This window comes from Callithrix jacchus, chromosome 4, assembly GCF_049354715.1.
Source record: "Callithrix jacchus isolate 240 chromosome 4, calJac240_pri, whole genome shotgun sequence".
NCBI lineage: Eukaryota > Metazoa > Chordata > Mammalia > Primates > Cebidae > Callithrix > Callithrix jacchus.
In genome coordinates, this window is record NC_133505.1 from 138,503,880 (window position 1) to 138,516,286 (window position 12,407).

General features: G+C 35.6%; 1 protein-coding gene across 3 annotated transcripts in view; it reads left to right on the forward strand.

Annotated features, from left to right (window-relative positions):
• ENPP1 (ectonucleotide pyrophosphatase/phosphodiesterase 1) overlaps positions 1-12,407 on the forward strand; it is an 81,625-nt gene that overhangs the window by 55,445 nt on the left and 13,773 nt on the right. For all 3 annotated transcript variants that reach the window (XM_078370794.1, XM_002746966.7, XM_078370795.1), the window contains exons 10-17: positions 1,174-1,239; positions 1,539-1,611; positions 4,691-4,799; positions 6,061-6,192; positions 8,711-8,742; positions 9,492-9,619; positions 10,741-10,810; positions 12,319-12,406. In XM_078370794.1, the coding sequence (XP_078226920.1) occupies positions 1,174-1,239; positions 1,539-1,611; positions 4,691-4,799; positions 6,061-6,192; positions 8,711-8,742; positions 9,492-9,619; positions 10,741-10,810; positions 12,319-12,406 (698 nt within the window). The remainder of the gene's footprint in view (positions 1-1,173; positions 1,240-1,538; positions 1,612-4,690; positions 4,800-6,060; positions 6,193-8,710; positions 8,743-9,491; positions 9,620-10,740; positions 10,811-12,318; position 12,407) is intronic.

Genomic DNA, 12,407 nt, shown 5'->3' on the forward strand with positions numbered 1-12,407 from the left:
GCTGCATTGAGAAAAAACAGAAACTTTTTAATGGAAGAATCTCTTTGGCAAATTTGAGCAAGATTATCAAAATAATTTTATTTATTTTAAAATTATAAAATCTCTATCACAAAATCAATACAACAAGGTGTTTAGAAGGGTGAACAGAAAATATCTTAAATCCCAGACAAAAAATGCATAGCAGTTTTCCTTGTGATCTTATGCTAGTTTGTGTTCTTATGGTTTCCATGAGCATGGTGCAATGCTTCTTCTCCACCTTCTTATTTGCCACTGTTTTTATTCCATGGACAGTAATTAAGAGTTTATTGGCCAGATGTGGTGGCTCAAGTAATCTCAGCACTTTGGGAGGCTGAGGCAGGCGGTTTGCCTGAGGTCAGGAGTTTGAGACCAGACTAGGCAACATGGTGAAACCCCATCTCTACTTAAATACAAACAAAAAAATTAGCTGGGCATGGTAATGCATAACTTTAGTCCCAGATACTCAGGAGGCTGAGGCAGGGTTATCCCTGGAACTGGGAGGTGGACATTGCAGTGAGCCAAGATCCACCACTGCACTGCAGCCTGGTGACAGAGTGAGACTCTGTCTCAAAACAAAACAAAGAGGTTATGCACTAGGCATGGGGATTCAAAGATTAATAGTATATGGTCTCTGACTTTCTAAGGTTTAGTAAAGTACACAATTCATTGTACTTGTGGTGGGGCAAGAACTTTGATTGGAAGTGTGTAAACAAAACCTATGTCCAGAGGAAGGCATAATCAATTTTGCTCAGGCGATATTGCCTCGAGAACTGCTATCAGCTCCTCAGGTGCCTACTCCCCAGCTGTGCTGAGTCATCAGTGAGTGAGTTCTTCGTGATACATGCTTTGCAAAATATATTAACACATGAGTTATTCACGTGGTAAGCAGTGACTATTGTCAGGTCCATGAATATATCCTCAAGTAGAGGACAGCAAGCAACGTTTTAAATCCAATTGCAACCTTTTTTTCTGTGTAAAACCTAACTTTCATTCCTTCATTGGGAAATTAAATTTTCAAATAAAACCCTTAATTGATTTCAAACACAATAGATGCTAAATAGCACTTAGTAGGTTTTGATGACATTTTTAGTGAAAAAAATCTGTATTTTAAACGATTGTCAGACATCTTTCATTTTTGTTTATTCTTAATTTTAGTTCAATACCATTTGAAGAAAGGATTTTAGCTGTTCTTCAGTGGTTACAGCTTCCTAAAGATGAAAGGTATGTAGGCAATTAATTTCTATCATAAATACTTTTTTTTTTGTAGAAATGTAGTATTTCTATTTTAAAATAGGATGCAACAAAACTTAGCTATTTGCTATGATGTTTTATATTGGAATAAATTCTTTAGTGAATGACCACACCACATTTTGAAGAATTTCAAAGCTGTAAATTATTTCTCAGTAGAACTGTTAACCTAGTGTTAGAAAATTTAATCCCTATCAATTGATGAATTATTTTTTCCATTCTGTTTTTCAATGTGTTCGTAAAATATTACATTTTGATACTGTTTGATTTAGACCACACTTTTACACTCTGTATTTAGAAGAACCAGATTCTTCAGGTCATTCATATGGACCAGTCAGCAGTGAAGTAAGTACATTTTTATCAGTAATTACTTCATTAAATCCAGTCATCAAACTGAACCTCGCTTTGAAGGAGGCTGCTAGGCTATTCTGTTAAGATCTGTGACTTCTGGAAATAGCGAGTATTATGCACAATATTACTAAATAAAAGGATGCACTTTAAACAAAATAAGAGTTGGGAGAATTGTTTAGCTTATGTTTTCCACAGTGTTAAATTGAACTGATAATAAATTAACTTCCATGTTTTTAGTTTGAAAGCCTTTATCCACTCCATGGCCTTTTACCTTGGCCTAAATACCAAGTGCTTTTTGAGAATGTTGTAAACAGCTAAGCATCCAATATGAACATATAGGGTAACAAGTCAAAGAGCAGAGGAAGCCTTCTATGAACTCTCTTCCTTAGAAGATATGTCTTTTGCCACCTGAGACCTTGCTTACAACAGAGGTCCCACAGAAGGATGGGAGATTTTGTCAAAAGTATAGAGACATTTGAATAATTATTTTTATTGAGTATTCCCTAGGAAACTAGAGATAGGAAAGAGCTCATGGACTAACACTTCCAGTGTAACATCTTGTTTCTCCAGACACCCTTTCAGGAATTTAGCCAGCTCCTGGCTATGTTTTTAATCTGTGTAGCACTTTAAAACAGCAAATACTGCTTTCAGTTTTTACGTGGCCATATTATTTTTGTTACCATTTTAATGAAAAAAAAAATGCAGTTACTTTTGCACCAACCTAATATTTTGGAACACAGAAAGCATTAGAATAGAAAATGATTTGAAGGCCCAGCACGGTGCTCACACCAGTAATCCTAGCACTTTGGGAGGTTGAGGCAGATGGATCACCTGAGGACAGGAGTTCAAGGCCAGCCTGGCCAACATGGCAGAACCCTGCCTCTATTAAAAGTACAAAAAAATTAGCTGGTCATGGTAGTGTGTGCCTGTAACCCCAGCTACTCAGGAGGCTGAGGCAAGAGAGTCTCTTGAACCCAGCAGGGGAGGTTGCAGTGAGTCGAGATCACACTACTGCACTCCAGCCTGTGAGACAGAGCGGGACTCCGTATAAAAAACCAAATGATTCGAGCATATATATTTTGTCTGTTACCTAAGATATTAAAAGAAGTAAAAAGTAAGGAACTTGACTATTTTTAGTCATGATAAAAGTGAAAAGATGCCAGCATCCCTCCTGTCAGAACCTTACGTAGTTATCTTGTGCCCCATGGGTATTCCAAGGGGTAATACGCTATTTTAAAAAACACTCTTTCTTAATTTCTAGGGCCTCACTTCCAAATTCCTATCAGTTTTCCTGCCCAGATAGCCCAAGCTGGATAGTTGGTGAGCCTTAAGGACTCTTCAGCATGGAGTTCAGACTAAAGCCTGGCCTGACATGTCTATCGTGATCCTGGTTTTTGAGTGTATTGTTTTCCTAATTGAACAACAGCAGAGGAAGGAAGGAAGGCAAAAAAGCATCCTTATTTTTCTCACTTGAATTTACAACAACTGCCTAAACCATCTTCCCTTCATTTCCCTTTCCCTGGGTCTGCCCTAGATTTTTGCCCCTCTTAAAAAGTAGCTATTACCTTGGATAAAAGAGTGAAGAGAGAAGGAAGCTCTCACCTAGGTCTGTTTTTACCCTTTGTATTCTTTCCATCGGAATCCATCTCCAGCAGCTCCACTGTAGTTAGTAACTCCATTGTGCCTTCCTTTCCTTCTGTACTTCAATTTAGCAGAAATGCTCCTGCTTAGAGGGAGAATAAGGAAGACGCATGCCAGCAACGTGGACATTTCAAAATTGGTCAAAGGGAAAAGTTTCTTGTAGCTGTTGTCTTGGTTTGAACAATTAGCTACATGTAGTGTGATTTTTACCCTTTTTGCTAAAGTCACTGATACCCAAGACTCGTATCTAGGTCAATTTGGCTAGAGAAAAGTCCAAGGATCATTTTATTCTTGTTTATAAGGTTACATACATTTTAAAATCATTGCTGCCTTTTCTAATTCACTAACAATGTGCCAAAGCACCTGCTTTGCTGACTCATCTTCATTTAAGGTTGAGCCCATTACTTTTTAAATCATAGCCATCAATTTGCAAACTCTGTAACTCCAACATTACTAGCACACCGAAACCACTGTGTCTTAATATTTAAAAATTCCTATTCCTGTTGCTTGGATATCTTTGAATGAAAGATTTTGTCTTGTTTCATATTATGGTGAAAGAGCTTATTTCATATTACGGTGAAATATACTTGACAATGAATGCAGATTAAGCTGATTCCACACATTACAGAAAATGCACAAAATTGTACAATAATTTTTCTCAAATGGTTTTGCAAGGAGAGAGGATAAAATGAGTGCCAGAAAGCAATTTGCCAATATCATTTGTCATTCTGTGTTCTTGTTATATTTATAGGTAAAATACATGCAGTCTGTAAGGAAATAATGGGTTGTATTCCTATGATTTCTAATTTGGAAAATTAAATACATTGAATTATAAGAAGCATTTCATGAAAATTTTTAACATTTGAAAATTAGGAAATGTATTTATACAGTAACCATTTGAATGATCAGAAAGCATAAGAATAAATTAATTGTAGAAAATGAAGTGGTAATTGAGAACATATAGGTTTCTGACCAGATGCTGTAGATTTGAGCCATTATTATTTTGACTTAAATTGGGTCTAATCTAAGTAGCAGCATTCTGACCTTAGGAAGGGAGAACAAATAGATCAGCTAATGTCATTCCCAAAACTTAAAATTGAACATGTATAGAATTAGGACTCTTGCATTGTTAATGATCTGTAGTTACTTACTGTTCTTTACATCTCAGCCCTGACCTGTCTTAGTCTAATGTAAATTAGCTCACCATAGTTGCCCTTTTCTCTCTTTCTTTCTCCCTTTCTCTCTTTTCTTTCTTTCTCTCTTCTTTTTTTCTTTCTCTCTCTCTCTCCCTCTCTCTTCTTCTCTTTCTCTTTCTTTCTCTCTTTCTTTCTTCTTTCTTTTTCTTCCTCTTCCTCTTCTTCTAACAGAGAGCTTTATGCATAAATAGCCCTGAGTGTGGAATGCATCACATGAGGTTGCTTCCCATTCTTAGGTCATCAAAGCCTTGCAGAGGGTTGACAGCATGGTTGGTATGCTGATGGATGGTCTGAAAGAGCTGAACTTGCACAGATGCCTGAACCTCATCCTTATTTCGGATCATGGTAATCTGAATTTGCATTATTTACTCTTCAGGTGAAAGAGTCGAAGAAAGTTTACTTGATTGTTTTCTCATTTCTTCTGAATGTTATAGTTAATTCTTTTTGAAAAATGTAGTTTCTTGTAGAAAGTCTTCAGGAAAACATTACATTAAATATAAAATGTAAGTGAAATACAGAATTCACAGAAACCTAAGTGTCTGCCAAGCACAATGTACCTGTATCTTCTGATTTGAGAGAGGAATACACCAAGAATTTGAGTAGTTAAAAAATATATTTTTCAACATTAAATTTTTGTAACTCTGCAATTTTAGATTTAATTGGAGCTGATTATTATGTCTTCAGTTTTCTTCTTTTGTTTTTGAGATAGTCTCACTCTGTTACCCAGGCTGGAGTGCAGTAGCATGATCACAGCTTACTGCAGCCTTGACTTCCTGGGCTCGAGTGATTCTCCTACCTCAGCCGCCTGAGTAGCTGGAACTAGGCATGTGCCGCCACATCTGGCTAATTAAAAAAAATATTTTTTGGTAGATATAGGATCTTGCTATGTTAACCAGGCTAGTCTCAAACTCTTGGCCTTAAGCTCCCACTGCCGCCTCCCAAAGTGTTGGGATTATAGGCATAAGCATTGTGCCCAGACACAATGCTTTTAGCATGATAAATCTGTTTTCAGTTTTCTTTAGCATGATAAATCTGACTTTAGAAACATTCTGTATTAATTTTGATAATATTTTAATTTCACTTTTACTTACTGTGATCTTTGTAACATGCTTATGTACAGTTTCGGGACTACAGAAGCAGTGTGCAATACAGAAAGTAGGTTCTTTTTGGTTTTGTTCTTGTTTGCCTCAGAAATAATTAGAGAAATCTATGTTTAGAAACAGTCCTGAGAAGTTACATGCTAAAGAAGCTCCAGTCTTGGAATGAGAGTGAATCACATACATACATTCCAAGTTAATATCCTAGGTGGTTTGGGGCAAATAACTGGGCTTTCATATTCAGTCTAAAACTGTGATAAGACATTCTTCTTTGCTCACATAATGATATTGTAATATAAAAAAGAAACATTAAAATAAATTTGGGTGATGGAAAAGATTTTGAAAAAAGTGAAGTAAGAGATACATCTGAAATTCTGTCTTACTTATCAGATGTTCAACTAATATGAGTGCTACACCCATATTTAACTCTGGAAGTAAAAAAAAAATCTGCTCTGCATTTTAATTTTTTATTAAGGTTACAGCATGTTTTGGGATTTTTTTTCTCCTAGGCATGGAACAAGGCAGTTGTAAGAAATACATATATCTGAATAAATATTTGGGGGATGTTAAAAATATTAAAGTTATCTATGGACCTGCAGCTCGATTGAGACCCTCTGATGTCCCAGATAAATACTTTTCATGTAAGTATATCGCTGTGATAACTTTGAATATGGTCATATTAAGAATACCTTCCTCTAGTCTGAATGTGGTGGCTCACACCTGTAATCCCTGCACTTTGGGAGGCCAAAGTGGGCAGATCACCTGAGGTCAGGAGTTCGAGACCAGCCTGGCCAACATGGTGAAACCCCCATCTTTACTAAAAAGACAAAAATTAGCCTGACGTCATGGTGGGTACCTGTAGTCCCAGCTACTTGGGAGGCTGAGGCACTAGAATTGCTTGAACCCAGGAGGGAGAAGTTTCAGTGAGCTGAGATCATGCCACTGTACTCCAGCCTGGGCAACAGACTGAGACTCTATCTCAGAAAAAAAAAAATACCTTCCTCTAAATCATTATGTCTCTAAACTAAAGGAAATCAGGGTTAATTTTGTTCATGATTAAATCTCTAATGCAGATCTTTTGTATGGGAATTGATTTTATGGGACTGGATGTGAGAACACAACTCTAACCACTTACCTATTGTTTATTCATGGGCTAAGCATACTATTTGATGAGCTTGGTGCAATTTTATGTTGAAGTGTGTGTTTACTTTATATCAGATTAAAGATTATACTAGAAAAAAAACTGAAGAGAAAAATCCAACTACATTTATTCAAGTTTAATTTAAAATGACTTACTAAGTTTGGGAATAATATTCTGTTGTGAGGAGGAAGGCTGGCAGAAATGATTAATTCTACAGGCAATTGATTCCTGTCCTCGGAAATGCCTCCCTTAAACCATTTCAGACACAATAAAGAATGTATCTTTTAAATAGGGAGGAATGAATTTCATGTTCTCTCTTGACTACATGTGGAACACAAACTGCCAAAAAATGTTTTAAGATATTTATTCTTTTGCCAGTCAAGTGTATTTCATAACTATTTCTACCTCTGTTACCCACCTGTCTTTTTGATTACCATCCATGATAGTTTTCAGATGTGTAGAGCAAATTATGTCTTTTTGATATAGTTAACTTTGAAACAGAAAGAGAATAAAATTTTCTGACAATTACCAGAATTGGTTTAGGTTGGGCTATTTGGTAAGGTATGTTTCAATAGATAGATACTGTTGTCTATTAATGAAGAAAATAGATTTCACTGCAGGAAAACGGTTATGCAGATATATTTACACAGTGTCACAAAGCACAGGCTCCACATGCATAACATCGGGTTTTAACTAGTATTTTTTTAAATTTAGAAAAGTAGTACATGACTGTTATAAAAACCTGTTATTTATAAAGACAGTACAGACCGGCCAGGTGCAGTGGCTCACTCCTGTAATCCCAGCACTTTGGGAGTTCGAGGTGGGTGGATCACAAAGTCAAGATATCAAGACCATCCTGGCCAACATGGTGAAACCCTGTCTCTACTAAAAATACGAAAATTAGTTGGACATGGTGGCACACGCCTGTAGTCCCAGCTACTTGGGAGGCTAAGGCAGGAGAATCACCTGAACCCAGAAGGTGGAGGTTGCAGCGAGGTGAGGTTGCGCCTCTGCGCGCCAGCCTGGTGACACAGAGCAAGATTATGTCTCAAAAAAAAAAAAAAAAAAACTCTAGAGGCAATAGGAGTCTCCAGAATAGTAGTCTCCAGAGATGTTTGGGATGGGATACCTAAGCTGTAGCCATTTCCTTATCTCAGTTATACCCTCAAATTTCCCAAATTAAAGCAAAACTATATGTGTACATCATTTTACAGAAATACATAAAATACAAGAAATAAAATGTATCTCTGTAAAATATGTACTTTTATCTTGATAATTTTCTCAAACTTATATAATGTTTGGCTAAAATAAAATCTAGGAAGCTAGACAGTTACTGAATTGTAGTACAAACTACCCTTAGTAAATCAATGGCCATACTATGCAAATTCAGTTTTTAAATTAGTCTACTTGCCTTCTCTTTGAAGTTTCCTCATACCCCTCTTATTTAAAAATTCTAGAACTATCATTGAACGTTGAATTATACAAAGTAAAAAGTAACAGCTTCCCACCTGAAGTCCTCCCACTGGACAACTCATTTTCCTTCTCTAGAAACACCCAGTGTTAGGCTTGGACTGTATCTTCCCAGATATTTCAATGCATTTATAAAACACATACAGTTTTTATTTTTGCACAGTGAAACCATACCAGATCTAGATGGATAGATCCTTTGAGGGATGGATGGATATTCGTTGCTAAATGGATGGAGAGATGGTTGGACAGGTGAATGGATAGTTAGATGGGTGAATGGATATGTGGGTTAATAGATGGAGGAATAGGTAGATGTTCTGTAACTTGTCTTTTCATTTAACAATATGACTCTATGTCATGGGAGTCATTACAGGGTGATACCTAAAGTTCTGTCTAATTCCTTTCAGTGGCTAACATGTAATGACTTAAATGGGCTGTTTAAAACCTGCCTTGGTATTTAAATATAGAGTTTGAATCTGACACTGTACGTTTTTGTATTATCTTTTAACTATAGCATACCATCTACTATTGATTCTTATGTTTCCTTCCAGTTAACTATGAAGCCATCGCTCGAAATCTTTCTGTGAGTATCTTTATTTTCCATTATCTAGTTTTTAGATTTGTATAATATATATTGAAAGAAAAGTTTGAGCATCTATTATTGGAATTGAAGGATTAGAATATTTTAGTAATCTGGACCAACATGTAAATGCTGTGTAGTTGAAAGATCTTTAAGGTTGTGTCCCAATAATCTAAGTTTGAAAAATTTTTAAGAATTTATTTATTGGCATTGTAAAATTTATATGAGAAGAAATAATTTTAAAACTATTTACAAGAAATAATTTTTAAAGTAGAAGGAAAACCCCTATAGCTGTACCACCATAAACACCATTAGCATTATGATATATTTCCTTCCAGTCTTTTTTTATGCCTTAACAAAATAAGTTTCTATACTAATGCTGAGTTATCTATACTACATTTTATACTCATACATTTTAAGCCTGCAAGAAAACACAATTGCAGTTACAAGGATGTTTGAAAATAGAATCATCAGTGGCAACTTGAATGTGATCTAGTGACAGTCTGAGTTCTGGGGCTTTTATGCAGTAATAATTATAATTTCCGCTTAATGTTTCAAGTAGTTTGGAAGATTTACCTTGTACTTTATACAAGTAGTAAGAACTTTTAGCTGTTTTTCCATCTCTGACTTATTGGGCAGGCTGATGAAATGTTTGTGAAGAAAAATTTCATAAAAAGTTGGCAATTTCAAGAAAAGTTGACACGTTTGATACTAGGGAAATAATATTTTTTCTTTGCTGCTTGTAATTTCAGTGCCGGGAACCAAACCAGCACTTCAAACCTTACCTGAAGCATTTCTTACCTAAGCGTTTGCACTTTGCCAAGAATGATAGAATTGAGCCCTTGACATTCTATTTGGACCCTCAGTGGCAACTTGCATTGTAAGTTCTGACAGTCTCCGAGGTAAACTTAGCCTGATCTGTTAGTGATTTGGGGTAACCACTGAGCCCTTTTTTAACAATACTGTTATGTGAAAACTGTGTAAGTATGATTCTCTTCACTCTAACCCAGGATTTCTCATGTTGGCCTATGGATGTTTGAGTTGGATAATTCTTTGTTGTGGAGAGCTGTCCTGCACACTGTGGGATATTTGACAAAGATCCTTTACTTCTCCCCACTAGCTGAAAGTAGCACCTTTTCTCCAATGTGACAATCAAACATGCCCCTCAGCATTGCCAAAAGTTCCCTGGGGAGGAGACATCACCCAGACTATCCTTGGCTAAGAACCATCGTTCAGGCCTTTCATGTCCGTATTGATTACTTCTTATAATCTACATTTGTTACCGCTTGCCGTTGCATCTCTTCTACACATTACAGTTTGTCTAATTGTGCCTCCAAAGCCCAGCAAACCGTTGGTGAAAACACTTTACTTTATAATGAATAACTATCTTTGTTATACACAATCAATAAACTTTAGTTCATTAACTGTTTTGGTGGTTGCCAAGAAATTAGTCATGATACATTCCCCCTTCAAGCAAAACCTAAGCAGTGAACTAAAATCCAGTAAACAGAATTATACTGTCTCCACTCTTACTGGAGAGCTGGGCTTTTAGTTTTCAAAGAAAGAATACAAAAGGAGAAATGGTCCTACTCTCATGGGAGAACTAATATTTAGTAAATATCTAAATACCATGTTGCAACCATTTCTTTAGGCTACATCATTATTTTTACGAATAACCAACATGAGAAATTGAAATCAAAGAAGATCGTTAAATCTGTGTGAATTCACAGGTAGTTAATCACACAGCCAATGGTCAAAACCACTTCTCTCTTGATGCTAGTGGTTTTCTCCTGTATACTATATTGATTATAGTTTATTTGTCCATGAAATAAAAGATAGAGGTGACTTGTTAATGCTTTTCAAAGCCAGGTGGTTTTATTTACTTTTATGTTGGTTTATCAGAATAGTTACATACTTTTTATTAATGAAAATAATGTTATGATTATCAATTATGTTTTATGAAGGGACTTTACGTTTTTAATTCATATATGTCAAAATTAGGAATCCCTCAGAAAGGAAATATTGTGGAAGTGGATTTCATGGCTCTGACAATACATTTTCAAATATGCAGGTGAGTAAACCTGTGATACTTAATTGGCTTAAATCTAAAGAAAAAATGATATATGAAGTTTGAGACTTGAAAACAGACTATGATTATATTTCTTGAATGAGAATTAATGAAACATTTTCATAAAGCTATTTTTCTTTGAACTTTAAAGAATATTGTTAAAATTTTATATTAATTAGCTATTACTAAAAAGTCAAAAAACATGAGATGTTAATAAGGATCTGGAGAAAAGGGAACACTTATACACTGTTGAAGGGAATGTAAATTAGTACAGCCTTTATGGATCACTGTATAGAGATTTCTCAAAGAAATAAAAATGAAACTATGTCTCAATCTAGCAATCTCACTACTGGGTATCTACCCAAAGGAAAAGAAATCATTTTACAAACAGACAGCTGCACTTGTATGTTTATGGCAGCACTGTTCACAGAAGTGAAGTCATGGAATCAACCTAAATATTTGTCAATGGATGCTTGGATTAAAAACGTGGTATATGTGTGAATATATGTATATATGTACATATATATGTATATGATGGAATAAAATGTGGCGTATGTGTGAATATATGTGTATGTGTACACACACACACACACACACACACACACACACACACGATGGAATACTACTCAGCCACAAAAAAGAATGAAATCATGTCCTTTGCAGCAACGTGGATGGAATTGGAGGCCATTATCTTTAGTGAAATAACTCTAACAGAAAGCCAGAAACCACATGTTCTCACTTGTAAGTGGTAGCTAAACAATAGGCACACTTGGACATACAGAGTGAAATAATAGACATTGGAGACTCCCTAAAGGTAGGAGAGTAGAAGGAGTGTGAGGGGTGAAATACCACTTACTGGGTACAACGTACACTATTCAGGTGATGGGTAACCAGACTTCACCACTATGCAGTATATCCAAGTAACATAACTATACTCATACCCCTAAATCTATAAAAAATTAGAAAATTAATAAAATTTTTATTCATATTTCATGAACATATGACTTATATATCCTATATTTCTAATAATTATTTTTCATATTTTGTGCTCTGATAAGAATACTGCTTTACAGTTGAAGAAAGCCAGCAGTATAATAGATAAGAAACTGTCATACTTATGTTCAGAGAAGAGATAATACCTTACATTTACTCAGCACTCTAACATTTTCAAAATAAACTTACAATAATTATCAAATTTGATTTCTGCAGCACTGTGTAAGGTGGGCAGGGTGAGGTTTGTATTTAGTGTCATAGATGAAAAAAAATTTTATCATTCATTCAGTTCCGATTGTCAAGTCAAGAATTGTAGTAAAACTAAGAGACATCCTGGATGTCTTTAGATTATATGTGTGATAGGGTTAAAACTATATTTCCCACAAAGTCTCCCAGGCATGGTAGTTTTCCTCTTATCATAACCAGTTTGTATATGTACAATGTGGATAACAGAATTTTTTGGACCAACTTGTAGACAGCTGAAATGCACTGATAAACTTCCTTTTCTGGCCATGTAGGCCCTCTTTATTGGCTATGGACCCGGATTCAAGCATGGCACTGAGGTTGACACCTTTGAAAACATTGAAGTCTATAACTTAATGTGTGG